This window comes from Ahaetulla prasina, chromosome 6 (genome assembly GCF_028640845.1).
Source record: "Ahaetulla prasina isolate Xishuangbanna chromosome 6, ASM2864084v1, whole genome shotgun sequence".
Lineage (NCBI taxonomy): Eukaryota > Metazoa > Chordata > Lepidosauria > Squamata > Colubridae > Ahaetulla > Ahaetulla prasina.
The window spans coordinates 1874211-1899867 of record NC_080544.1 but is presented as its reverse complement, the minus strand read 5'-3'; the positions used below and the strand labels follow the sequence as shown (position 1 = coordinate 1899867).

Genomic DNA, 25657 nt, shown 5'->3' with positions numbered 1-25657 from the left:
TACATTCTTGAATTTCCTTAATTCAATATTGTTCCATCCTTGCCTTACCTGTTTCTATATGTATTTGCATCTACTTGAATTTTATTGTCTGTTGCATTGGGTCATCGTAAAATAAAACATAGTTCCAAAATAAAGGATACAGATGCTAACAGTCAACATTCAAGGATGATGTAATTTCAGAAGAGCAAATCTTAAATGTAGTACAAAATCAGAAACATATGGTGGTTCATCACACAACTGTCATGAGATATTGCAGTACTTTAATCTGTGTGAAATTTAAGAATGGGATATGGAAATATCTGTGGCATTTATATAAAGTCAACATAGCGTCTTGAAACTGGCGCATTTGGTGAAGATAGTATTCCTATATTAGTGGGTTTATTTTAGTCTATTTTATTAGCGTGTTTAATTTTATATTTGTTTTTTACTAAAATATTTTTATACCACTTCTCATTGCAGAAGTATTCCAATGTGGTTTTACGAAGCCTGTAATGAAAAACATTCTTTTATGAGTGACATCTTAAAGAGAGTTAATGGCTGGGAAAGGCCGACTTAAAAAGATAAAGGCATGGAGAAGGGTGGTTAAGGAACAGCAAATAGAAGTAAATTATAAATAACTAAAAGTTTCAAGATCTGCCTTAAACAGGTCGGCAGTAGGCGTGGAAAAGATCACTGCACAAAGACTCCTGCCACCAGATAGCAATCCATCAGCCACTGCACGGAGCAGGGCCTCTTCCAAAATCTGTGGCCAGGAGTCTATGACAGATAAAACCTTCTCTAAGGTTGTTGACTACTCAAAGCCCTTAGGACACTGTTTCCCAACCTTGGCAAATTGAAAATAAATGGATTTCAACTCCCAGAATTCTCCTTGCTGGCTGGAATTCTGGACGTTGAAGTCCATATACCTGGAAATTGCCAAACCCTCCTTTAGGACTTTGTATACTGATACCACCACCTCGAATTGCCTTGGGAACTGACTAGCACCCAGTGCAGATCTTGTTGTCCAAGTTTAAAATGTATATAGTGTGTACCCTACAGGATAGCCTAAGCACTGAATGAATAAACATTATAAATGGACAAACATTCTAAAGAAATGTTAGATCTTAGAAGGGTCTCAAGGAAAGTCCTGCATAGATTAACAAGAGTTGGAAGGGACCTTGTAGGCCCAAGCAGAAGACCCTATACCATTTCTGACAAATGGCAGTCCAATCTCTTCTTGAAAACCTCTAATGATACAAGCTCCCACAACTTCTGAAGGCAAAAGCTGTTCCATGGATTGATTGCTCTCACTGTCAGAAAATTTCTCCTTATTTCCAGGTTGAATCTCTCCTTGATCCGTTTCCATCCATTATTCCTTGTCTGGCCTTCGGGTGCTTTGGAAAATAGCTTGACACCCCCCCTCCTCTTTGTGGCAGCCCCTCAGATATTGGAAGATGGTTATCGTGTCTCCCCTGGTCTTCCTCTTCACTAGATTAGCCATGCCCAGTTCCTGAAACCGTTCATTGTATGTTTTAGCCTCCAGTCCCCTAATCCTCTTGGTTGCTCTTCTCTGTACTTTCTCTATAATAGAATCTATTATAGGTAGCCCTTGGCTTATGAGCCCAAATTTCTGTGGCTAAGCAAGACAGTAAAATGCGTTGTGCCCATTTTACGATTTTTCATGCCACAGTTGTTAAGTGAATCATTCACAGTCATTAATCAGGTCTAGCTTCCCCATTGCTTGTCAGAAGGTCGTAAAAGATGATCCCATGTCCTTGGAACTGTCATAAGTACATGCCAGTTGCCAAGCACCCAAATTTGGATCATGTGGCCATGGAGGTGCCGCAGCAGTCAATAGGTGTGTGAAAAGCAGTCACAAGTCACTTAGTGTTGTTGTAACTTCAAACAGTTGCTAAAAGATTGGTTGTAAGTCAAGGACTACCGGTATTGCAATAATAATAATTAAAATAGCAATAACAGAAGTGTATGAATCACCAAGCAACCTTTCCCTGGTTTGTCGGACCAAACCGGCAGAAAGCATTCCTCACCTTGGATATCAAGTGGGCCTCTAGTTAAAAATAAGGATGGGTGCCCCGGATTGCAAGGCAGTTCCTTCAGAGAAAATTGGGCCTAGATTGGGACCCATTCATCTGCAGTGCTCCTGTCTTGGGATTTTGGCTTGTTAGCCCTGAACTGGTCTAAGTAACACCCTATCTGTCCTGATTTATGGAGAAACCGATCATCTCCAAATCCCAAAAGGACCATCTCCTCAAGCTTCGTATAGAATGACATATGGATAGCCAATTTTGGGGATGACATTTGAGGGAAATGTCTCTGTAAATTGCCTCTGAGAGAAAAACAAAGATATCTGAAATATGTTCCAATCTTTGAGGGGCTGCCACAGAGAGGAAGCGGTCAAGCTATTTTCCAAGGCACCCGAAGGCCAGACAAGGAATAATTGATGGGAACTAATCAAGGAGAGATTCAACCTAGAAATAAGGAGAAATGTTCTGACAGTGAGAGCAATTAACGCATGGAATAGAAGTTGCCTTCGGAAGTTGTGGGAGCTTCATCACTGGAGGCTTTCAAGAAAAGATTGAACTGCCATCTGTCAGAAATGGTATAGGGTCTCCTGCTTGGGTGTGGGGTTGAACTAGATGACCTACAAGGTCCCTTCCAACTCTGTTAATCTGTTAAAAAAGAAGGTATTTATCATAAAAAGAATTCTTCCAAGCATATTAAGTATATTATTGGGGTTTTTGATGCACCTTTTTAATATACTACATAGCTCAAGGCGGTGGACATTCTTAATTACGTACTAACTGCCTCCAGTTTTTTTTATTTCCTATTCAATTTCCTAAAGTTGAGCCCAGCTGCAACTATTCTTTCCTACATAAAGATGAGAGATAAATGTAATAAATAATAATTTCTTAGCCACTGCATTTGTGTCTTACATGGATTTTTGCCCGTACATAATTACTTTGCCATTGTTTCAAATTGAAACAGAGCAAACCACAATTGTAAGTGGCATGAAATCAAAGGAAAAAGGTAAGAATGGTGGTTGGTGGGTAAAAATCAGTTTGTTTCCAAGATACGAGCTTGATTAATACTCATTGCCTTTTCATAGGTTTTAATTTTTCAATCAAATTTTGATTGTTTGGGGTTGCTCCTTGTGTTGCCGTGTTAACTCCTATAATGATTGGGGTGGTAAATGTTACAGTAGAGTCCCCTTTTAATGCCATGTAAATAGAACCATCAATTTCCTCCTTTAATTTTGCTTCTGACATTCTAATTTGTTAGCATTTTTCATTCGTGCGGTGCCTGAAGCTACTTTGTTTTAACATGGTATATTGCGGAAATAAATTTGCATTAAACGTCATTTTATCATCTTGACTGCCTCATATTCTGAACCTTTCCTCTGTTTCTATGGAGAATTAATAAATTACATGTTGTTATACTTATAAAATCATGTAATGATATCATTAACATATTAGCAGAGTACCTAGCAAAAATAATAATAATACCAAATGTGTTTTTTGCTTTTAACTCTAGGATAATGTTGAGATTTGACTTGGCAGAAATTATGAGATGCTTGAACATACATTTGTTTAACTTTAAACTTGAATATATCATTGCATTGCATATAATTGCAGAAATTAATATAGGTTAAATATAGGCAGCACAATCAATCCTATAAGCTGACATACCTTCAAATTTATTCTTGTGATGAATTCTCCCTTTTTCCCCCCACTTCCCCCCCCTACTTTTCCCCCTATTACCGACATTTGGACCCCCCAAAAAATCCAGTGTATGGTTTCCCTCCCTCCTCTTTTGGAAAATTTGTGTTTAGAAAATTTAAGGTAAATTTTGATAAATAATTTATAATTCAATAGCAAGATGCCCTTGCTCACCTCTACGAAGACTGAGAAATGAAATAGAGTTAGGCTTGGTTAGAGGAAAAACAAACAGGACTGTAGGGGAAAATCCCTTAAGAAGCTGGTGTCAAAATAAATGTATGAAATGCATGTGTGAAATGACTTGAATTAGCAATGATATCCCAATATTGTGGCAAACCAAGGTTAGTAGCAAGTCTGATTTTGATTCTTGGGTGTCTTGCTTAGCTCTTCTCGAAAGAAATCATAAATAAATAAATCATAGAATTGCTGAATGGTGTCACATCCCTCACATTGCAAAAACTACCGTATATACTCGAGTATAAGCCGAGTTTTTCAGCACGTTTTTTGTGCTGAAAAGCGCCCCCTCGGCTTATACTCGAGTATAAGCCGAGTTTTCAGCACGCTTTTGTGCTGAAAAGCGCCTCGGCTTATACTCGAGTATAAGCCGAGTTTTCAGCACGCTTTTGTGCTGAAAAGCGCCTCGGCTTATACTCGAGTATAAGCCGAGTTTTCAGCACGCTTTTGTGCTGAAAAGCGCCTCGGCTTATACTCGAGTATAAGCCGAGTTTTCAGCACGCTTTTGTGCTGAAAAGCGCCTCGGCTTATACTCGAGTATAAGCCGAGTTTTCAGCACGCTTTTGTGCTGAAAAGCGCCTCGGCTTATACTCGAGTATAAGCCGAGTTTTCAGCACGCTTTTGTGCTGAAAAGCGCCTCGGCTTATACTCGAGTATAAGCGAGTTTTCAGCACGCTTTTGTGCTGAAAAGCGCCTCGGCTTATACTCGAGTATAAGCCGAGTTTTCAGCACGCTTTTGTGCTGAAAAGCGCCTCGGCTTATACTCGAGTATAAGCCGAGTTTTCAGCACGCTTTTGTGCTGAAAAGCGCCTCGGCTTATACTCGAGTATAAGCCGAGTTTTCAGCACGCTTTTGTGCTGAAAAGCGCCTCGGCTTATACTCGAGTATAAGCCGAGTTTTCAGCACGCTTTTGTGCTGAAAAGCGCCTCGGCTTATACTCGAGTATAAGCCGAGTTTTCAGCACGCTTTTGTGCTGAAAAGCGCCTCGGCTTATACTCGAGTATAAGCGAGTTTTCAGCACGCTTTTGTGCTGAAAAGCGCCTCGGCTTATACTCGAGTATAAGCCGAGTTTTCAGCACGCTTTTGTGCTGAAAAGCGCCTCGGCTTATACTCGAGTATAAGCCGAGTTTTCAGCACGCTTTTGTGCTGAAAAGCGCCTCGGCTTATACTCGAGTATAAGCCGAGTTTTCAGCACGCTTTTGTGCTGAAAAGCGCCTCGGCTTATACTCGAGTATAAGCCGAGTTTTCAGCACGCTTTTGTGCTGAAAAGCGCCTCGGCTTATACTCGAGTATAAGCCGAGTTTTCAGCACGCTTTTGTGCTGAAAAGCGCCTCGGCTTATACTCGAGTATAAGCCGAGTTTTCAGCACGCTTTTGTGCTGAAAAGCGCCTCGGCTTATACTCGAGTATAAGCCGAGTTTTCAGCACGCTTTTGTGCTGAAAAGCGCCTCGGCTTATACTCGAGTATAAGCCGAGTTTTCAGCACGCTTTTGTGCTGAAAAGCGCCTCGGCTTATACTCGAGTATAAGCCGAGTTTTCAGCACGCTTTTGTGCTGAAAAGCGCCTCGGCTTATACTCGAGTATAAGCCGAGTTTTCAGCACGCTTTTGTGCTGAAAAGCGCCTCGGCTTATACTCGAGTATAAGCCGAGTTTTCAGCACGCTTTTGTGCTGAAAAGCGCCTCGGCTTATACTCGAGTATAAGCCGAGTTTTCAGCACGCTTTTGTGCTGAAAAGCGCCTCGGCTTATACTCGAGTATAAGCCGAGTTTTCAGCACGCTTTTGTGCTGAAAAGCGCCTCGGCTTATACTCGAGTATAAGCCGAGTTTTCAGCACGCTTTTGTGCTGAAAAGCGCCTCGGCTTATACTCGAGTATAAGCCGAGTTTTCAGCACGCTTTTGTGCTGAAAAGCGCCTCGGCTTATACTCGAGTATAAGCCGAGTTTTCAGCACGCTTTTGTGCTGAAAAGCGCCTCGGCTTATACTCGAGTATAAGCCGAGTTTTCAGCACGCTTTTGTGCTGAAAAGCGCCTCGGCTTATACTCGAGTATAAGCCGAGTTTTCAGCACGCTTTTGTGCTGAAAAGCGCCTCGGCTTATACTCGAGTATAAGCCGAGTTTTCAGCACGCTTTTGTGCTGAAAAGCGCCTCGGCTTATACTCGAGTATAAGCCGAGTTTTCAGCACGCTTTTGTGCTGAAAAGCGCCTCGGCTTATACTCGAGTATAAGCCGAGTTTTCAGCACGCTTTTGTGCTGAAAAGCGCCTCGGCTTATACTCGAGTATAAGCCGAGTTTTCAGCACGCTTTTGTGCTGAAAAGCGCCTCGGCTTATACTCGAGTATAAGCCGAGTTTTCAGCACGCTTTTGTGCTGAAAAGCGCCTCGGCTTATACTCGAGTATAAGCCGAGTTTTCAGCACGCTTTTGTGCTGAAAAGCGCCTCGGCTTATACTCGAGTATAAGCCGAGTTTTCAGCACGCTTTTGTGCTGAAAAGCGCCTCGGCTTATACTCGAGTATAAGCCGAGTTTTCAGCACGCTTTTGTGCTGAAAAGCGCCTCGGCTTATACTCGAGTATAAGCCGAGTTTTCAGCACGCTTTTGTGCTGAAAAGCGCCTCGGCTTATACTCGAGTATAAGCCGAGTTTTCAGCACGCTTTTGTGCTGAAAAGCGCCTCGGCTTATACTCGAGTATAAGCCGAGTTTTCAGCACGCTTTTGTGCTGAAAAGCGCCTCGGCTTATACTCGAGTATAAGCCGAGTTTTCAGCACGCTTTTGTGCTGAAAAGCGCCTCGGCTTATACTCGAGTATAAGCGAGTTTTCAGCACGCTTTTGTGCTGAAAAGCGCCTCGGCTTATACTCGAGTATAAGCCGAGTTTTCAGCACGCTTTTGTGCTGAAAAGCGCCTCGGCTTATACTCGAGTATAAGCCGAGTTTTCAGCACGCTTTTGTGCTGAAAAGCGCCTCGGCTTATACTCGAGTATAAGCCGAGTTTTCAGCACGCTTTTGTGCTGAAAAGCGCCTCGGCTTATACTCGAGTATAAGCCGAGTTTTCAGCACGCTTTTGTGCTGAAAAGCGCCTCGGCTTATACTCGAGTTCACGCTCGGAACCCCGCACAGGAGGGGTACCGAACGGACTCCCATGGGAGGGACGGGAGCGGGCCCGCCGAGGTCTCGCGGGATTTGTCGCCCCCAGGCCGGCCCCCATTCCCGTGTCTGGTGGGCGGACGGCGCAAACTTGGCGGGCTGTGCATTGGCGCGGGGAAGCCCTGGTGGTGCAGTGAGAGGGCTGGGCAGGGGCCGCCAGCCTTCTCGGCTGAGGAGGAGGTTTCCCGACCGCGCGAGCTTCGCCGCCGCGAGCCACCCAAAGGCCAGAAGAAAAGGTCATTCCATCGAGTAATGGAGCGAAGGCTCCTTCCTCTCCGCCTTACCCATGCTGTGCGAGCCCGGCTGGGCTGCAACACCGCCGCCGCCGCTCCTTCCTCAGCCTCCCGGCCTCGCGCTCTAGCAGCCGGCAAGCTCAGGCCGGACTTGGCAGCTCCCCATCAGCACTGCACGGCGCGATTCGGGCAGGAGGAGTCGGGCTCGCTCCGTGGCGGTGGCGCCTCCGCCGCCTCCGCTGCCACCGCCGCCACCGCCACCGCCACGGGGCGAGCCCGACTCCTCCTGCCCGAATCGCGCCGTGCGAGTGCTGATGGGGAGCTGCCAAGTCCGGCCTGAGCTTGGCGGCTGCTAGAGCGCGAGGCCCGGGAGGCTGAGGAAGGAGCGGCGGCGGCGGGGGTGGAGGCCGGCCGGGCTCGCACAGCAAGGGGAAGGGGGGGGAGGAAGGAGCCTTCGCCCATTACTCCGATGGAATGACCTTTCTTCTGGCCTTTGGGTGGCTCGCTCTCGGGAAACCTCCTCCTCAGCCGAGAAGGCTGGCAGCTCCCCCGCCCAGCCCTCTCACTGCACCGCCAGGGCTTCCCCGTGCCAATGCATAGCCTGGCGGGAGTTACTGCGGCTCACCCGCCCCGCCCAACTGGTGGTGTCGGGCAGCCGCTGCCGCTTAGCAAAAGGTCGCCGCCCAAAACTCCTCGCCTTCTCCTGGGAAGGGCTGGATGGCTAGCCGGAAGGGTTGAATAAGCCAACCTCCTCCCTCCTCCCTCCTCTCCCCGCAAGCGAAAGAGCGTTTTCCCGTTGGAAGAGAGAGAGAGAGAAGGAGGCCGTTCCTCCTTCTTTCATTCTTTCTTCTCCTCCGTGCTTCAGAAGCTGGGCGTGTGTGCGCCTGTGCCCTAGTCCCTTCCTTCTTCGCGGCGCTGGAAGAGAGAGAGAGAGAGAAAGGAGGGCCGCCTCCCTTCTTTCATTCTTTCTTCTCCTCCGTGCTTCAGAAGCTGGGCGTGTGTGCGCCTGTGTGCCCTAGTCCCTTCCTTCTCTTCGGCGCTGGAAGAGAGAGAGAGAGAGGAGGCCGCCTCCCTTCTTTCATTCTTTCTTCTCCTCCGTGCTTCAGAAGCTGGGCGTGTGTGCGCCTGTGCCCTAGTCCCTTCCTTCTCTTCGGCGGCGCTGGAAGAGAGAGAGAGAGAAAGGAGGGGCCGTTCCTCCTTCTTTCATTCTTTCTTCTCCTCCGTGCTTCAGAAGCTGGGCGTGTGTGCGCGCCTGTGCCCTAGTCCCTTCCTTCTTCGCGGCGCTGGAAGAGAGAGAGAGAGAAAGGAGGGCCGCCTCCCTTCTTTCATTCTTTCTTCTCCTCCGTGCTTCAGAAGCTGGGCGTGTGTGCGCCTGTGTGCCCTAGTCCCTTCCTTCTCTTCGCGGCGCTGAAACGGCCGCAAACGGCCACTCAACCGGCCGGAAGGGGCCCCACGGAGGAGAAGGCTTTCCTGAAGGTCGATCCTGAGCTAGTAGTCACCGTGCTGGGCGACCTGGAGCAGCTGCTCTTCAGCCAGATGCTCGTGAGTCAGCCCGTCCCTTCCTTCCCGTGGGGTCTGCCTTGCTGGTGAAGGTTATTGGGGCTTTTGAGCAAGGGAGGAGGAACGCGAGCACCGCCTTTCGCTGGCATTCCGGGATTTCCTTTGTTTAGAGCTGGGAATCCTCCTTCCCCTTTTGCACTCCCTCCTCCCTCTCTCTCTCTCTCTCACACACACACACACACAGACTTCTAAAGTCGATTGGCACAATGCTAAGCAAACACAGCAGTGGGTCAAGGGTGAAGGGCTAGGAACCTGGCAGGTGAAAGGTTGAGCGACATGAAAGGCAAAGACCACAATTGTTTTAAGAAAGAAGCTTTAGCAGGAGGGGGATGGAGGGTGTTTTAAGTTTTGGCAAACAGCCAGGCCAACTGTATTGGAGAAGGTCACACAACTGGCCTTAACATTTTAGCTGCTGTCTTTTCCTCACACTTGGGTTTAATGATATTAGAGACCCTTATTGCCCTGCCAAAAAAAAAAGAGCCACCCCAACGTCTATGAAAATTAACCTTCTCTGCCAAGAGACACTGTGCAGGGTATTTTCACTATTGGTGTGCATACAGGCTTAGATTTGTGCTGGGTTCTTAGTGCTTAGAGCACTGACCTTCAGAGGCACCCTGGTCCCTTGGAAGCTAAAGGAGGACTCATTTTCATGCTTGCAGTTGTATTGTCAATTTCTGTGAGACAATGTTGTTGAAGTAACTCACTCACTCATTCATTCATTCATTCATTCCTTGTGTGTCCAATCACACTTAGCCAATAAAAATTCTATTCTATTCTATTCTATTCATTCATTCATTCATTTTATTTTGTCAAATACATATTAAATAATTATATAAATATAAGCATGAATTGAATACATAAAAGGAATACAACTAAAGGGAACATTAGGACAGGGACGGTAGGCACGCTGGTGCTCTTATGCACGCCTTACAGACCTCTTAGGAATGGGGTGAGGTCAATACTAGATAGTCTTTGGTTAAGGCTTTGGGGATTTTGGGAAGAGACCAGAGTCAGGTAGCACATTCCAGGCATTAACAACTCTGTTACTGAAGTCACATTTTCTGCAATCTAGATTGGAGAGGTTCACTTTTAAGTTTGAATCTATTGTGTTCTCGTGTATTGTTGTGGTTGAAGCTGAAGTAGTCATTGATAGGAAGTACATTGTAGCAGATAATTTTATGAGCTATGCTCAGGTCATACCAAAGGCGGCGTAGTTCTAAATTTTCTAAAGCTGGGAATCCTCCTTCCCCCTTTTGCACTTTTATTGTTTTTCGTTCAAATAAATATTCATGTTATTTTACTTGGCTCTATCTTTATTTTTTACATTGACCAGTAGCTGCCTCATTTCCCACCATCGGCTTATACTCGAGTCAATAGTTTTTCCCAGTTTTTTTGTGGTAAAATTAGGTGCCTCGGCTTATATTCGGATCGGCTTATACTCGAGTATATACGGTAGTTTGTTAGGTCTCAATTTTTGGTTTCTTAATATAATCACCCATGATGATAAATAGATGGAAAGAACAATTAAAAAGCAGAGCTAGTTTTCAAGTCATGTCACAAACTGAATTCCTTTTGGCTAAAAAGGTCTCCTATGTGTATTTCCTTCATGATCTTGGAAAGGGGAAGCACGGCTTGTTGCCAACTCTGCATTTAGGGCAGGGATCTCCAACCATGGTTCCTTTAAGACTTGTGGACTTCAACTCCCAGAGTCCCTCAGCCAGCAAAGCTGGTCCACAAGTCTTAAAGGGACCAAAGTTGGAGACCCCTGTTCTATCTTATACCCGAGTTTTAAAACAATCTGTCTTAAATTTAATTTTGCTATGTTAGATCATTTCTCTAACCTATCAAGATCATTAAGAATTTTGTTTCTGCCTTTTAGAGAATTAGCTATTCTGCCCAGTTGTTTTATCATCTTTTAAAAAAAATACTAAACCCATTTTTTTTGTCCAAGAATTACAAAATGTTGTGAGTTCCAGGTTTGATTTGATTTTTACCCTATCCTTCTGATATGGCGAATATTCCACAGCTAATAAAACGTTAAAATCAAAAATAGAATATATAAGAAGTTAAAAACTGCATTTGTTTTCAGAACCTGCCTTGGGATTCTCTTTTAAACTCTGGTAAATCAGGTTGAGCGTGTTTCATCCATCCTTCCCAATCCTTGGGAGATGGAGCCCATCTCATCATAGAAGTCCTTCATCTGGAAAATATAGACCATTTCTCCCCCAAAAACCAGGCCTCTCACACTGACACCGGTCATAGAATTTATTTAGATGGTGATAAACCCGCTCATTCTTCTCTTCAGCAGTATGTTTAGTACTGACAAAGGAGACCGTGTGTAGCTCAGGGTTGAAATGAGGGGTCCTTGATGATCTCTCAGCTTGGTAGTTTTCTTGCAGACGTTTTGTCCCCCAAACTAGATAACGTCCTCACACTAATAAATGTTACCTAGTTTGGGGTAATGAAATGTCTGTAAGAAAACAACCAAGCTCAGAGAGCACCAAGGACCCCTCAGTATGATTAATTGCTGTTTTTTGGGGTTTTTTTGCCTGGGGCTGAAAGCTGTTGTTATTGTTGTTACTTAATTCAAGCTGTGCAAAACGTCTTCTGAACCTCTGGACTCCTTCAGTTGTTTCTTGCCTTTGAGAGGACCTTTTTCCTAGGGCCCATTCTCCCCGGCAGTGGGTTTCCAATATTTTTACCACCGGTTCGCCACACGCATACTCACTTCACACGTGTGCCTTCTGTGCATGCGCTTTGCTCGCTCGCTCGCATGCGCCCGGCCTCAAAAATGTGGCTAAATAGGACGGCATAGAGCCGGGCCCACCCACAATCTCTGCTACCGGTTTGCCCGAACCAGTACAATCTGGCTGAATACCACCTCTGATTCTCCCACATAAAGAGACGTATGGCTGCTCTCTCCTGCAATATTTTTGTCTTTGATACAAGAAGTACAGGACTTGTGTTTTCTTGCTGATGTCTTCTGTGCTGTTGACAGTCAGGAGAGCAACATGCCCCGAGCATTGCAGTTACCACTAAAGAGTCACGTCCATCCATCTTCTCTCCGATCAGCTGGCGAGTTCTTTCTTCTCACCCTGGTCTTCTGTTCACAGGTCACCTCCAATTATGAACCGTTGCTCAGATAGAAATTCCGTAGAGTTGCTTGCTCTCGGCTGACCTCACTTCTGCAGCTTGTCGGTAGATGCGGCAATAAATTGTATTTCCCTAATAAGTGGGTTTCCTTCAGGCTTCCAACCAATCAGAAGCCTAGAATAACATCCATTAGAATGCTGTATTTTCTTACTGCTGGATGGATGGAGTCACTGAAGCAGCGGAGTGAGCTTAAATGGACTTCAGAGGATGGTAGAGGACAGGAAGGCCTGCGGGAACGTTGTCCATGGGGTCGCGATGGGTTGGAGATCACTTTGCAACTAGTGACAACAATTTTCTTACTACAGATAGTCCTCAACGTAGGACCAGTTGCTTAGTGACCAAGCATAGAATCAAGATCACATGAAGTATTAGTACTGCTTTATAAAACGCTAATAAGACCAGACCTGGAATACTGCAACCAATTTTGGTCACCATACTACCAAAAAAAAAAAAAAAAAGATATTGAGACTTTGGAAAAAGTTCAGCGAAAAGCAACTAAGATGATCAAAGTCCCGTAGGTTAAAACATGTGAAGAATGGCTGCAGGTTTTGGGTTTGGCCAGTCTAAAGAAAAGATGAATTAGGGGTGACATGATAGCAGTATTCCAGTATTTACTTTTAATTTCCAGCAACCAAAAACGTATTGGGGAAAATCGATTCACTTAATGTCTACAGTGTTCTCTTAACAACGGTGGTGTTTGCTTTACAACAGCTGCAAAAAATGTCAAAAATTCGGGTCCGATCACATGATACCTGTGATCGTAATTCTGGGCTCAGTTACGATTGCAAGTCAAGGGCTGCCATCTTCTGGTTTCCTTTTTTTAACCATTAGTCCATAATTGATAACACTATTAGATTTTAGAGGCTTGGGCCGCAAACAGTTCGTTGGGCAGCTTCAGCAAACTTGAAGGGTCAATAATTTATACTGGGGTGTCTTTGCAGATACGATTTACAACATTGTTTTTGCCGTCTTCCAGTATTTGAGGGGCTGCCACAAAGAAGAGGGGGTCAATTTATTCTACAAAGCACCAGAGGGCAAGACAAGAAATAATGGGTGGGAACTAATCAAAGAGAGAGAAGCAACCTGGAATTAAGGAGAAATTTCCTAACAGTGAGGACAATTAACCAATGGAACAGCTTGCCTCCAGAAATCGTGGGCACTCCGTCACTGGAGGTTTTTAAGAGTGGACAGCCACTTGTCTGAAGTGGTATACGTTCTCCCGCTTATTTATTTATTTGATTTATTTGATTTATTTGATTTATTTGATTTATTTGATTTATTTGATTTATTTGATTTATTTATTTGATTTATTTATTTGATACAGGCAAATAAAAACAGACAATATTATATAAAATGCAAGATTAAAAACTTATTATACTTTGCCTAAAAATTTAAAATATATAGAAAACTAAAACCCCATTTAAAATTAATAAAAACTATAAAAACCATAAAATTTAAGCCAGCCCTGCGCGAATAAAAAGATGTGTCTTCAGTTCACGGCGAAGGTCCAAGGTCAGGTATTTGGCGAAACCCGGGAAGTTCGTTCCAGAGTGTGGGAGCCCCCACAGAGAAGGACCTTCCCCTGGGGGCCGCCAGCCGACATTGCTTGGCGGACGGCACCCTGAGAAGTCCCTCTCTGTGACAGCGTACGGGTTGGTGGGAGGCATGTGGTAACAGCAGGCAGGCTGGGGGCTGGACTAGAAGACCTCCAAGGTACCTTCCAGCTCCTATCCTATCCCATCCCATCCCATCCCATCTCAAAGCTACTTCAGACACATTTTTGAAATTGCAATGACTTGCCTTTCTGCCTGTTTGCAGACGCACGATTTACAACATTGTTTTTGCCGTCTTCCAGTATTTACTTCTAATTTCCAGCAACCAAAAAACGTATTGGGGAAAATCGATTCACTTAATGTCTACAGTGTTCTCTTAACAACTGTGGTGTTTGCTTTACAACAGCTGCAAAAAATGTCAAAAATTCGGGTCCGATCACATGATACCTGTGATCGTAATTCTGGGCTCAGTTACGGTTGTAAGTCAAGGGCTGCCATCTTCTGGTTTCCTTTTTTTAACCATTAGTCCATAATTGATAACACTATTAGATTTTAGAGGCTTGGGCCCGCAAACAGTTCGTTGGGCAGCTTCAGCAAACTTGAAGGGGTCAATAATTTATACTGGGGTGTCTTTGCAGATACGATTTACAACATTGTTTTTGCCGTCTTCCAGTATTTGAGGGGCTGCCACAAAGAAGAGGGGGTCAATTTATTCTACAAAGCACCAGAGGGCAAGACAAGAAATAATGGGTGGGAACTAATCAAAGAGAGAGAAGCAACCTGGAATTAAGGAGAAATTTCCTAACAGTGAGGACAATTAACCAATGGAACAGCTTGCCTCCAGAAATCGTGGGCACTCCGTCACTGGAGGTTTTTAAGAGTGGACAGCCACTTGTCTGAAGTGGTATACGTTCTCCCGCTTATTTATTTATTTATTTGATTTATTTGATTTATTTATTTGATACAGGCAAATAAAAACAGACAAGACAATATACAATATAAAATGCAAGATTAAAAACTTATTATACTTTGCCTAAAAATTTAAAATATATAGAAAACTAAAACCCCATTTAAAATTAATAAAAACTATAAAAACCATAAAATTTAAGCCAGCCCTGCGCGAATAAAAAGATGTGTCTTCAGTTCGCGGCGAAAGGTCCGAAGGTCAGGTATTTGGCGTAAACCCGGGGGAAGTTCGTTCCAGAGTGTGGGAGCCCCCACAGAGAAGGACCTTCCCCTGGGGGCCGCCAGCCGACATTGCTTGGCGGACGGCACCCTGAGAAGTCCCTCTCTGTGACAGCGTACGGGTTGGTGGGAGGCATGTGGTAACAGCAGGCAGGCTGGGGGCTGGACTAGAAGACCTCCAAGGTACCTTCCAGCTCCTATCCTATCCCATCCCATCTCAAAGCTACTTCAGACACATTTTTGAAATTGCAATGACTTGCCTTTCTGCCTGTTTGCAGACGCACGATTTACAACATTGTTTTTGCCGTCTTCCAGTATTTACTTCTAATTTCCAGCAACCAAAAAACGTATTGGGGAAAATCGATTCACTTAATGTCTACAGTGTTCTCTTAACAACTGTGGTGTTTGCTTTACAACAGCTGCAAAAAATGTCAAAAATTCGGGTCCGATCACATGATACCTGTGATCGTAATTCTGGGCTCAGTTACGATTGTAAGTCAAGGGCTGCCATCTTCTGGATTCCTTTTTTTAACCATTAGTCCATAATTGATAACACTATTAGATTTTAGAGGCTTGGGCCCGCAAACAGTTCGTTGGGCAGCTTCAGCAAACTTGAAGGGGTCAATAATTTATACTGGGGTGTCTTTGCAGATACGATTTACAACATTGTTTTTGCCGCCTTCCAGTATTTGAGGGGCTGCCACAAAGAAGAGGGGGTCAATTTATTCTACAAAGCACCAGAGGGCAAGACAAGAAATAATGGGTGGGAACTAATCAAAGAGAGAGAAGCAACCTGGAATTAAGGAGAAATTTCCTAACAGTGAGGACAATTAACCAATGGAACAGCTTGCCTCCAGAAATCGTGGGCACTCCGTCACTGGAGGTTTTTAAGAGTGGACAGCCACTTGTCTGAAATGGTATACGTTCTCCCGCTTATTTATTTATTTATTTGATTTATTTGATTTATTTATTTGATACAGGCAAATAAAAACAGACAATATTATATAAAATGCAAGATTAAAAACTTATTATACTTTGCCTAAAAATTTAAAATATATAGAAAACTAAAACCCCATTTAAAATTAATAAAAACTATAAAAACCATAAAATTTAAGCCAGCCCCGCGCGAATAAAAAGATGTGTCTTCAGTTCACGGCGAAAGGTCCGAAGGTCAGGTATTTGGCGTAAACCCGGGGGAAGTTCGTTCCAGAGTGTGGGAGCCCCCACAGAGAAGGATCTTCCCCTGGGGGCCGCCAGCCGACATTGCTTGGCGGACGGCACCCTGAGAAGCCCCTCTCTGTGAGAGCGTACGGGTCGGTGGGAGGCATGTGGTAACAGCAGGCGGGCTGGGGGCTGGACTAGAAGACCTCCAAGGTACCTTCCAGCTCCTATCCTATCCCATCCCATCCCATCCCATCCCATCCCATCCCATCTCAAAGCTACTTCAGACACATTTTTGAAATTACAATGACTTGCCTTTCTGCCTGTTTGCAGACGCACGATTTACAACATTGTTTTTGCCGTCTTCCAGTATTTACTTCTAATTTCCAGCAACCAAAAAACGTATTGGGGAAAATCGATTCACTTAATGTCTACAGTGTGTTCTCTTAACAACTGTGGTGTTTGCTTTACAACAGCTGCAAAAAATGTCAAAAATTCGGGTCCGATCACATGATACCTGTGATCGTAATTCTGGGCTCAGTTACGATTGTAAGTCAAGGGCTGCCATCTTCTGGTTTCCTTTTTTTAACCATTAGTCCATAATTGATAACACTATTAGATTTTAGAGGCTTGGGCCCGCAAACAGTTCGTTGGGCAGCTTCAGCAAACTTGAAGGGGTCAATAATTTATACTGGGGTGTCTTTGCAGATACCAAATATTGTTCTTAAGTTCACCCTGTTTTCGGTACTTTATTTATGACGTAGACCATTTTAATGCTCTCTAAAGCTTTTTGTTCAGATTTTCCATTAAAGAAAAAAACCTCAATTGTTGGGTTTATTATAAAAAAAGAGTGTATTGTTATCTGTACTCTTATTTTGAAATACCGTACATCAGTTTATCAAACCAATTTAGCAAGCCTTTTGCAGTTAAGTCTGCAAAACATCTTTAAGTAACACTCCAGATAAGAGTCAAGATCTGTGCTGTCATCAAAGGATTCTTTAGAACTCTTATGGTAAAAAAGGGAGGAGGTTGTGAACTGAGACTGGGTAACTGATACATGAATTTCCCTCTAAACCCACCTCAATGGGTTATTAAAGCAAAAGCAAAAACACATTACACTATGCATTTAATGTTGCAGTTTACCAATCAAAATCTTTCTACATTGTGTTGGAACAGCTGTAATAAATTATTGTATATAATCACCACTGGTGATAATGCCCAGTTCAATACTCACTTGAGTCAAAAGTCCTTAAAGGAATTAGAAAAAAAACCATTCAGCGTTCTTTGATAATGAATTCTGTGTAGCTTTGGCCAGATTTACATTTTGTTAGAACACAAGATATTTTGGTTGTTAGTTATCAGAATTAGCCAGGGACAGTTATCCATGAGTGGAACAACTTGCCTTCAGGAGTGGTTGGTGCTCCCCCATGGGAATGGGACAACCCACCACAGCCAATTCACTGCAGCCAACTCACCTAGGACAAATTGCCGTAGGACAATTTTAGACTAGACTAGACTAGACTAGACTAGACTAGACTAGACTAGACTAGACTAGAATAGAATAGAATAGAATAGAATAGAATAGAATAGAATAGAATAGAATAGAATAGAATAGAATAGAGTGTGGAGATAGGATAGGATAGGATAGGATAGGATAGGATAGGATAGGATAGGATAGGATAGGGAGTGGAATTAATAGAACAGAACAGAATAGAATAGAATAGGGAGTGGAAATAGAATAGAATAGAATAGAATAGAATAGAATAGAATAGAATAGAATAGAATAGAATAGAGAGTGGAGATAGGATAGGATAGGATAGGATAGGGTAGGGTAGGGTAGGGTAGGATAGGATAGGATAGGATAGGATAGGATAGGATAGGGAGTGGAATTAATAGAACAGAACAGAACAGAATAGAATAGAATAGGGAGTGGAAATAGAATAGAATAGAATAGAATAGAATAGAATAGAATAGAATAGAATAGAATAGAGAGTGGAGATAGGATAGGATAGGATAGGATAGGATAGGATAGGATAGGATAGGATAGGGAGTGGAATTAATAGAATAGAATAGAATAGAATAGAATAGAATAGAATAGAATAGAATAGGGAGTGGAAATAGAATAGGGAATGAGACTAGAATAGAATAGAATAGAATAAAATAGAATAGAATAGAATAGAGAGTGGAGATAGGATAGGATAGGATAGGATAGGATAGGATACGATAGGGAGTGGAATTAATAGAACAGAATAGAATAGAATAGAATAGAATAGAATAGAATAGAATAGAATAGGGAGTGGAAATAGAATAGAATAGGGAATGAGAATAGAATAGAATAGAATAGAATAGAATAGAATAGAATAGAATAGAATAGAATAGAATAGCTTTATTGGCCAAGTGTGATTGGACACACAAGGAATTTTTCTTAAGTGTATAAGCTCTCATTGTATATAAAAGCTATAAATGATAAATCATGATCATAGTCATCATAAAAAATGTATTCATTGAGTTGAATTCATTGAATTCCTTGAGTTACTTATAAAGTAATAAAGATGGAATAAAAATCTAATAAATAAAATAAATATTACTCTTTTGGTTATAGCACCAAAATAGTTACTGTAATTATCTTCAGCTGTACTGATATTTTCTAGTCAGAAGTAATTAGGTAGTTGAAATAATTGTATATCTCTTTTTAAGATTACAGAGATGCTTTTTGGGCCTTTGATACATACACATGTATTTCTCAGTGCTTGTTTTTGAATTTTTGAATTTTTCTTTCACCAATTTAGTTTTTAATTTTTTTTTTGATGTTGTGCAAATAGGCAGTACTAATAAAAATGTAAAAATGAAACAATTATTTTATGTGTGATAAGGTCTTTTTCAGGGACTTTGATGGGTTACTATTTTCCAGTAAATCTATGAGTATGTATATGTGAATGTGAATGCATTTATTTATGTATGTATGTACGTATGTACATCTTACCATAGGGTAACACTGGATGGCTTACAGTTACACAAAATCTAAAATATAAAAAGGGAGCGGATAGAGGGAGGGGGAACCTGTTGTTATTATTGGGCCTACCGTTCCTGTCCTATTGTTCCCTTCATTATAACAAATTAACATAGTTGTTGCACGTTTTTACTTATATATACATATATTTCTTTCATGATAACTTGTTTTTATTTATGACGATGTTTGTGTATACTGTTGTGACAAAAATAAATAAATAAATTAAATAAATAAATAAATAAATGTTGTTGTTATTACTACAGTACTACTACTACTACTACTACAATATATACAATTGTATTCTATATAGAGATTTGTTCCTTGTAGAGTTTGCATTGCCTAACTCTGTTAATTTGCTTCTTTATTCAGTATCTGTATAACCTCAGCATTCCTTCATTAGAATAAAATTGAAGTTGTTTTCTTTTTAAGCATTATTTATTTTGTTACATTTCAAACTAAATGAACTTCTGGTTTTGTTTTCCTGGAACATTCGAATTTTAGGGGAATTATCGGTTACATATAAAATTGGTAATAAACTATATAATTAATATAGTGGTAATAAACTACATAACTAAAATACGTCCATTTTCGTTTCTTTGGACAATCTAAAGAATTAAGTAATTTGAAAGCCATCAAAATGTAACTTAAGTTAAAGATCTTATCAATTGACTTTGATTTTGACTTTGATTTGACTTTGTTAAAGTGTTAATTCTTTGGTATAGTTTTGCCTTTAAAACAGTTTAACGTGCTCTACGGTGTGATGGAAATCTAGATGTAATTACAAATGTTTCATTTTTTTTCTGCTTTAATTGCAGTGGATGATCCAGTTCCCCTACAAAGCCGCAACCTTTTTTGGCTGCATTGGAACTGATAAATTTGGTGAGATCCTCAAAAGAAAAACGGAAGAAGCCCATGTCGATGCTCACTACTATGAACAAAGCGAAGAACCGACGGGAACCTGCGCTGCCTGCATCACCAGTGATAACAGGTTGGCTATGTGTTCTGACCCAGCTGCCCAAACATGACAAACCCTCTGTAGTTGAAGCAATGATTCCTTTATTAGGAGCGCCAGCAGCCCCAACAAAAAGTTTCTTTCTCACCACAGGCTAATAAGTCTGTCCGGCAGGGCGATGAATAGTTGTCTGCCACACCTGTTCATCTCCACACCCTGCCTTTTATCCCCAGAGCTAGGGTAGGGCTTCGGTAGCAGTGGTGGCTCTTCCATCCCAAGGATCGGCACACAGATTACCACTGCTCTTCTTTCCCCTGCCTTCTGTGCATTCGCATGTCGGGCACTGGACCCAGATGCTCCTCCTCTTCCTCATCAGCCACCTCAAGACCTGGGGGCTGTTGACTCTCCAGTTGAGGGCTGATGGACAGTCCAGGCTCCGCCTCTGTCTGTCTCTCTGCCAGCTCCATTCTCTCTCTTCCCCCTTGGAGCTCTCAGGTTGCCTTGATGCTGACCCTGACTCCCACGCCACCTCCTCATCTGATTCAGCTGACAGGCCACAACATTATGTTCTCCTGAGACGTGGAGTAAACAAGCAGAAGATACAGGAAGCCCTTATCATGGCTTGCATTGTGGCAGAGGTCGCAACTAAATCTTACGGGCTACACCTGGAATGCGCCCCATTTCCATTTGGGGAAATAAGATTCCTGTATCTCACTGGGTGCTTGCAACCAACCAGATGGCACTCCTCTCTCTGTGTTTCTGAGGACTGCCTCCTGTGGAGGCCATTGCTGAGAAGGACTGGTACAAAGGGCCAGCAAATCAAATTCCTGATTTGAGCCTCACCTTTTGGCTGGGTCCACACACATAGCATAAACCCATAGTGTGCTTGGCTTGATTTGAGTTCAGTGTTGGCCGATGAGGCAAGCTGTGGTTTATGGTTTAGTTTGGTCTGCTCAGTGTCTCATGGCATAATGCAATATGCAGATTTGCTCTTGGTGTCATAATAGTATTACTTATAGCAGGATGATCTGGGTCAGAAAATTGGCCTATATTTATTTACAGGAGGATTGGACAGCCTCAGACAAGTAAAAATATGAAAAAGTAGCACCAGTACTCTAAAAATGGTAAGAAAAAATACTATTATTGTGGAGAAAGGAAATGGGTGTGAATTTCAGAGAGGGCAAGGTTTGTTTGTTTGTTTGTTTAAATGGATTTATATGGCTCCCCTCCCCACAAATGCAACTCTGGGTGGCTAACAGGAATTTTTAAACATAAAATATTCTACCCATCCTGGAGTATTTGATTATGCAAAACATTTTTGTCTAAGGGTGGCTCTAAAAGATATGAATTGGGATTCTTGACTCTATGGATAGTTTTAGTTTATTTTGAAAACAGTAGAAATTGGTTAGAATAAAAGAAAGGCATACATCTAGTTTAGTGAAAGGTACTTTTTAAAAGCCATCCTATTAATTCCATTTAAGGAGTGTCCCAGAGATTGTATGCAGTAGATAGTTGATTTTGACATCAAGTTTATTGAAGAGTTTAATTTAGAAATTGAAATTACGCAATGTTTCTCCTTAACTTCCTTGCTGTTGACACTATAAAATACGTCTCTGCTTTCTACACTGCATTTCAAAAGAATAAATCCATTTGTTTTTGTACTTCCCTGCACTTTTCATGATAAAATTAATTCTGCAGTTAGGACTGACTGTTCGGTTGTGAATAAGAGCTGTGATTATAAAATATGGATAACAATGCTTTCCTCATTATCTACACTATTTTTATACATTCATTTTTTAATCAGCTCAAAGCAATTTTGAAAAGGTGGCCTTTTTCTCCTTGTTTGGTAAAGAGTTTATATCTTGATTTTGGTGGAATAGCAGTGAACAGATTTTAGGTTTGAAAATTTGCAAAGTAAGAACATTGATAAAAGATAAAAATGTCTGTATGGATTTAGATAATTCTAATCACAGAAGATGAAAATCTTGACTGCATTAAATGTGCCCCATTTTGACAGCAGCACCAGGATCTTTGATAGTTTTTCTTATTAATACGCTTCTCAAGATAACAGAATTGTATTATACCACTGTACCAACCAGGCCTTTTTCATCTGAATGACATTTATTTTTAAATGTTCATTGTAGACTAAAATCCATCTCTGGCTTAACAGTCCAAACCAGGAGGTCTCCAAACTTGGCAGTGTTAAGACTTGTGGACTTCAACTTCCAGAATTGCCCAGCCAGCATGAGGAATCCTGGGATTTGAAGTCCATAAGTCTTAAAGTTGCCACATTTGGAGGCCTCCTGGTCTAAACTACATAGGACAATAGGTTAGTAAAAAGAGCTGGAAGAAATTTTCAACCAGGATATGAAAGAAGAGACCTACTTCAATCTCTTTTTAAGGCATAAGGCTCAGACATTAAATGAAGGCAGCTGTCTTGAATAGAACATCGCTCCTGGTGACTAAATGGACATGGCAAAGTTGTTTTCTTTGCAGCAGTTTTTTATTGCCTGCATTAATCTTCCTAATCTAACCTATAATTTTAGCATTTCCTTGTCATCTTCCATGTAAATACTCTATCCAACCGTGTTTAATTGTTTCAAGGTCATTTTGTTCTGTCCCCTTCTACAGGCAAATTAATCAAGTAAGACCAGCAACAAAATTGTGCAGTGTATTCCCCAATGTCTAATAAAAGAGAAAGTGGGGGAAATAATTCCTCTCTTTTTTTTTGCTTCTTATTTTCCCTGTCCTTTCTCTGCTCTAGGTAGAAAACCAGTTTGGGGCAGACCCATTGCTTGCTGCTGAAGCTGTTATGACATCACAGTGTCATTGTGTGTATCCTGGTGCAAATAACATGAACCATGTGTTTGTCTCATTTTGCATGGATGTCATAATCATATAACATCAGTGCTCCTGCCCCTGCTACCTTTTTACAATTATACGAGTGCAGGATGGCAAACACAAAAATGCATTCTTAACCCTTGCTTCCTATTAAAAGATTCCTGAAGATCACAGCGAGGGAAAATCCACCCTCTATTAAGATTCTTTTCCATTGATTTTTCCCCCCTTGTATCCCCAATATACCTTATATTCTGGAAGCAAACTAGTCAGGCTCTTTGATATTTTAATGCTTTTTCCACTTTTAATTGAAAAACCCTTTCTATTTCTTCCAGTGTATCAGTCATTAGGTTCTTTGGGGTATTTTTTCATACAGTATTAAACACTCAGCCACCCAAGTGGACTATTAGAGAAAACAACAATTAAATACAACACACTGGGATGAGTGTGCAGCTCCTACTTCTCAGCCTGCTAATGCTTTGTACATATTATTCGAAAAATTGGGACCACAGCGCAGAGCGGAAAGGTTAGGTAGCATCTTAGAGTACATGGCATGGTCTCCAGTGACATTCCATAAATTTGTTGATTAAATAATTAAGGGGTAGTAAGGAAATTGTAGTTATTCTATGAGAGGATTAGAAAGCTGACTTATTTTAATGATTTTTTTTAGGTCTCTGATTGCTAACTTGGCTGCTGCTAATTGCTATAAGAAGGAAAAACATCTTGATATGGAGAAGAACTGGAAACTGGTGGAAAAAGCTAAAGTTTATTATATTGCAGTAAGTGTGGTTAATGTTGCAAAATGTTCATTTGCATTGAGATCTTGAATTTTTGGCTCACAAATTACATTTTGTGCAAACCAAATCTTAGAAATGAATTTATATTTATGTTTTCATACACTCATGGTTTGACCTGCCTGTTGGCCTACTTGCTTGGGAAGAATCTATTCATTGTTATTTTCCTGATGTTTCCTAAATTAGTATTTGTTTCTGAAGTATATAGTATAAGAATATTCTTGCTTTGTTTCTTGAATGCAGACAAAAGTGTTTTGGATAGGGATAAGAGGGATAAGAATGATGGATGTTCCTTCTTTCATACAACTATGCAAGAAAATATTTGTCTAGAATATTTTTATTCACTTGTCTACCACAAGGCATCCAAAGAACTAAACAAAAATTAAAAGTTGTAGGATTATTTTAAAAAATAAAAAAAATTAGAAAGTTCTGTTAAGATTAAGGTTGACTCAGCCTTCCATCCTTTATAAGGTAGGTAAAATGAGGACCCAGATTGTTGGGGGCAATAAAGTTGACTGTGTATAATATACAAATAGATGAAGACTATTGCTTAACACAGTGTAAGCTGCCCTGAGTCTTTGGAGAAGGGCGGGATATAAATTCAAATTAAAAAAAAAAAAGATTCTCCCACCCCAAAAATCAAACAACCTAGAAAACTCTCTCTTGAGGAGGAAGTGGAGAGTATTGAGAAGAGGTGGGTGGTGCAGTGATTAGAATGCAGCATTGCAGGCTAACTCTGCTGACTGCTGGCTGCCAGCAGTTCAGCAGTTTGATTCTTACTTGCTCAAGGTTGACTGAGCCTTCCATCCTTCTGAGATGGGTAAAATGAGGACCCAGTTTGTTGGGGGCAAGAAGCTGATTCTGTAAACCACTTAGAGTGGGCTGTATGAAGCGGTATTTAAGTACTACTGCTATTAGTGGGAGAGGCTTGAGTACTGTGAGGGATAGAGCAGTTGTGTCAAACTGGGATAGAGGGATGTCAAACTTAAGGCCTAGGGCCTGTATCTGGCCCATGGGGCGCTTAGATCTAGCCTGCAAGGCCACCCTGGAAACAACAAAGGACCAGCCCACTGTGCCTCTGCTGGTGAAAACGAAGCACAGTGGGTCATGCACTGTCCTCCCAGACTCCTTTTATAGCCACGACAGCCTCTTGTAACCCTCTCCAAGTGAAAAGTACACACACACACCCGACAAGCTCCATTTTCACTGGCAGAAGGCTGCAGGAGGCCATCGTGGCCGAAAATGGAGCTCAGGAGCCCATTTTTGCTGCTGGAGTGCTCAGGCCACCGCAGCCCCCTCCACCCCCTGACAAGAGTGATGTCAAGCTGGCTACTACTTCCCCAGGTCAAATACAACCCTGATGCGGCCCTCAACAAAATCAAGTTTGACATCCCTGCTCTAGACCAATCAAGATACCATCAGAAGTTGCCTGGTGTGGATAGCCGGAACCTGGGGTGTAAAGTTCATCAGACTGACTAATTGCTTCTATCCATCAGGAGACAAATGACATTGTTAGAAGAGAGCAAATACTTCGGAGAATTACAAGAGGAAGGTGAAGTGGAGCTGGAGGCATAAAGAGGGGTGTTTTTTTTCATCGTCCCCACCAATGTTCAAAAAATCCAGGAAAATAAATTTGGTTACAATGGAGTTACCAAGACAAAGATGCATTCCTAGATGTGGTCTAGGACAGGGGTCTCCAACCTTGACAACTTTAAGACTTGTGGACTTCAACTCCCAGAATTCCTCAGCAAAGCTTAGTCTTAAAGCAAAGTCTTAAAGTTTGCCAAGATTGGAGAACCCTGGTTTAGGATCATCTACTACAAGTCAGGATTGGGGGGCAGCAGCAGACCTAAGTGCTAAGTTGTAAAGACTTCACTGTACATGATAATATGTAAGAAGATTATGAGATGCAAAGTCCTCAGACCAGAAGTCTGAGTATTTGTGTCAAAAAGTCCATATAGTGCCCATAAGAATGCAGTAGAAGTACCTCTCATTTTTACATGTATTGTGCGTGCAACACATGTAAAAAAAGGTGCAGAACTTCCAACACGTGCTCATGGATATCATGGCTTTCTGGACCCTCTTGTCCATGAATACCTCTGGTATTCATCTCTGGCCAAAAGCAGGAGAA

At 42.0% G+C, this 25657-nt stretch overlaps 1 protein-coding gene across 3 annotated transcripts in view; it reads left to right on the top strand.

The window, feature by feature from the left end:
• Positions 1 to 25657, top strand: part of ADK (adenosine kinase) — a 283761-nt gene that overhangs the window by 101321 nt on the left and 156783 nt on the right. For all 3 annotated transcript variants that reach the window (XM_058188632.1, XM_058188631.1, XM_058188630.1), the window contains exons 5-6: positions 19758 to 19930; positions 23403 to 23511. In XM_058188632.1, coding sequence (XP_058044615.1) covers positions 19758 to 19930; positions 23403 to 23511 — 282 coding nt within the window. The remainder of the gene's footprint in view (positions 1 to 19757; positions 19931 to 23402; positions 23512 to 25657) is intronic.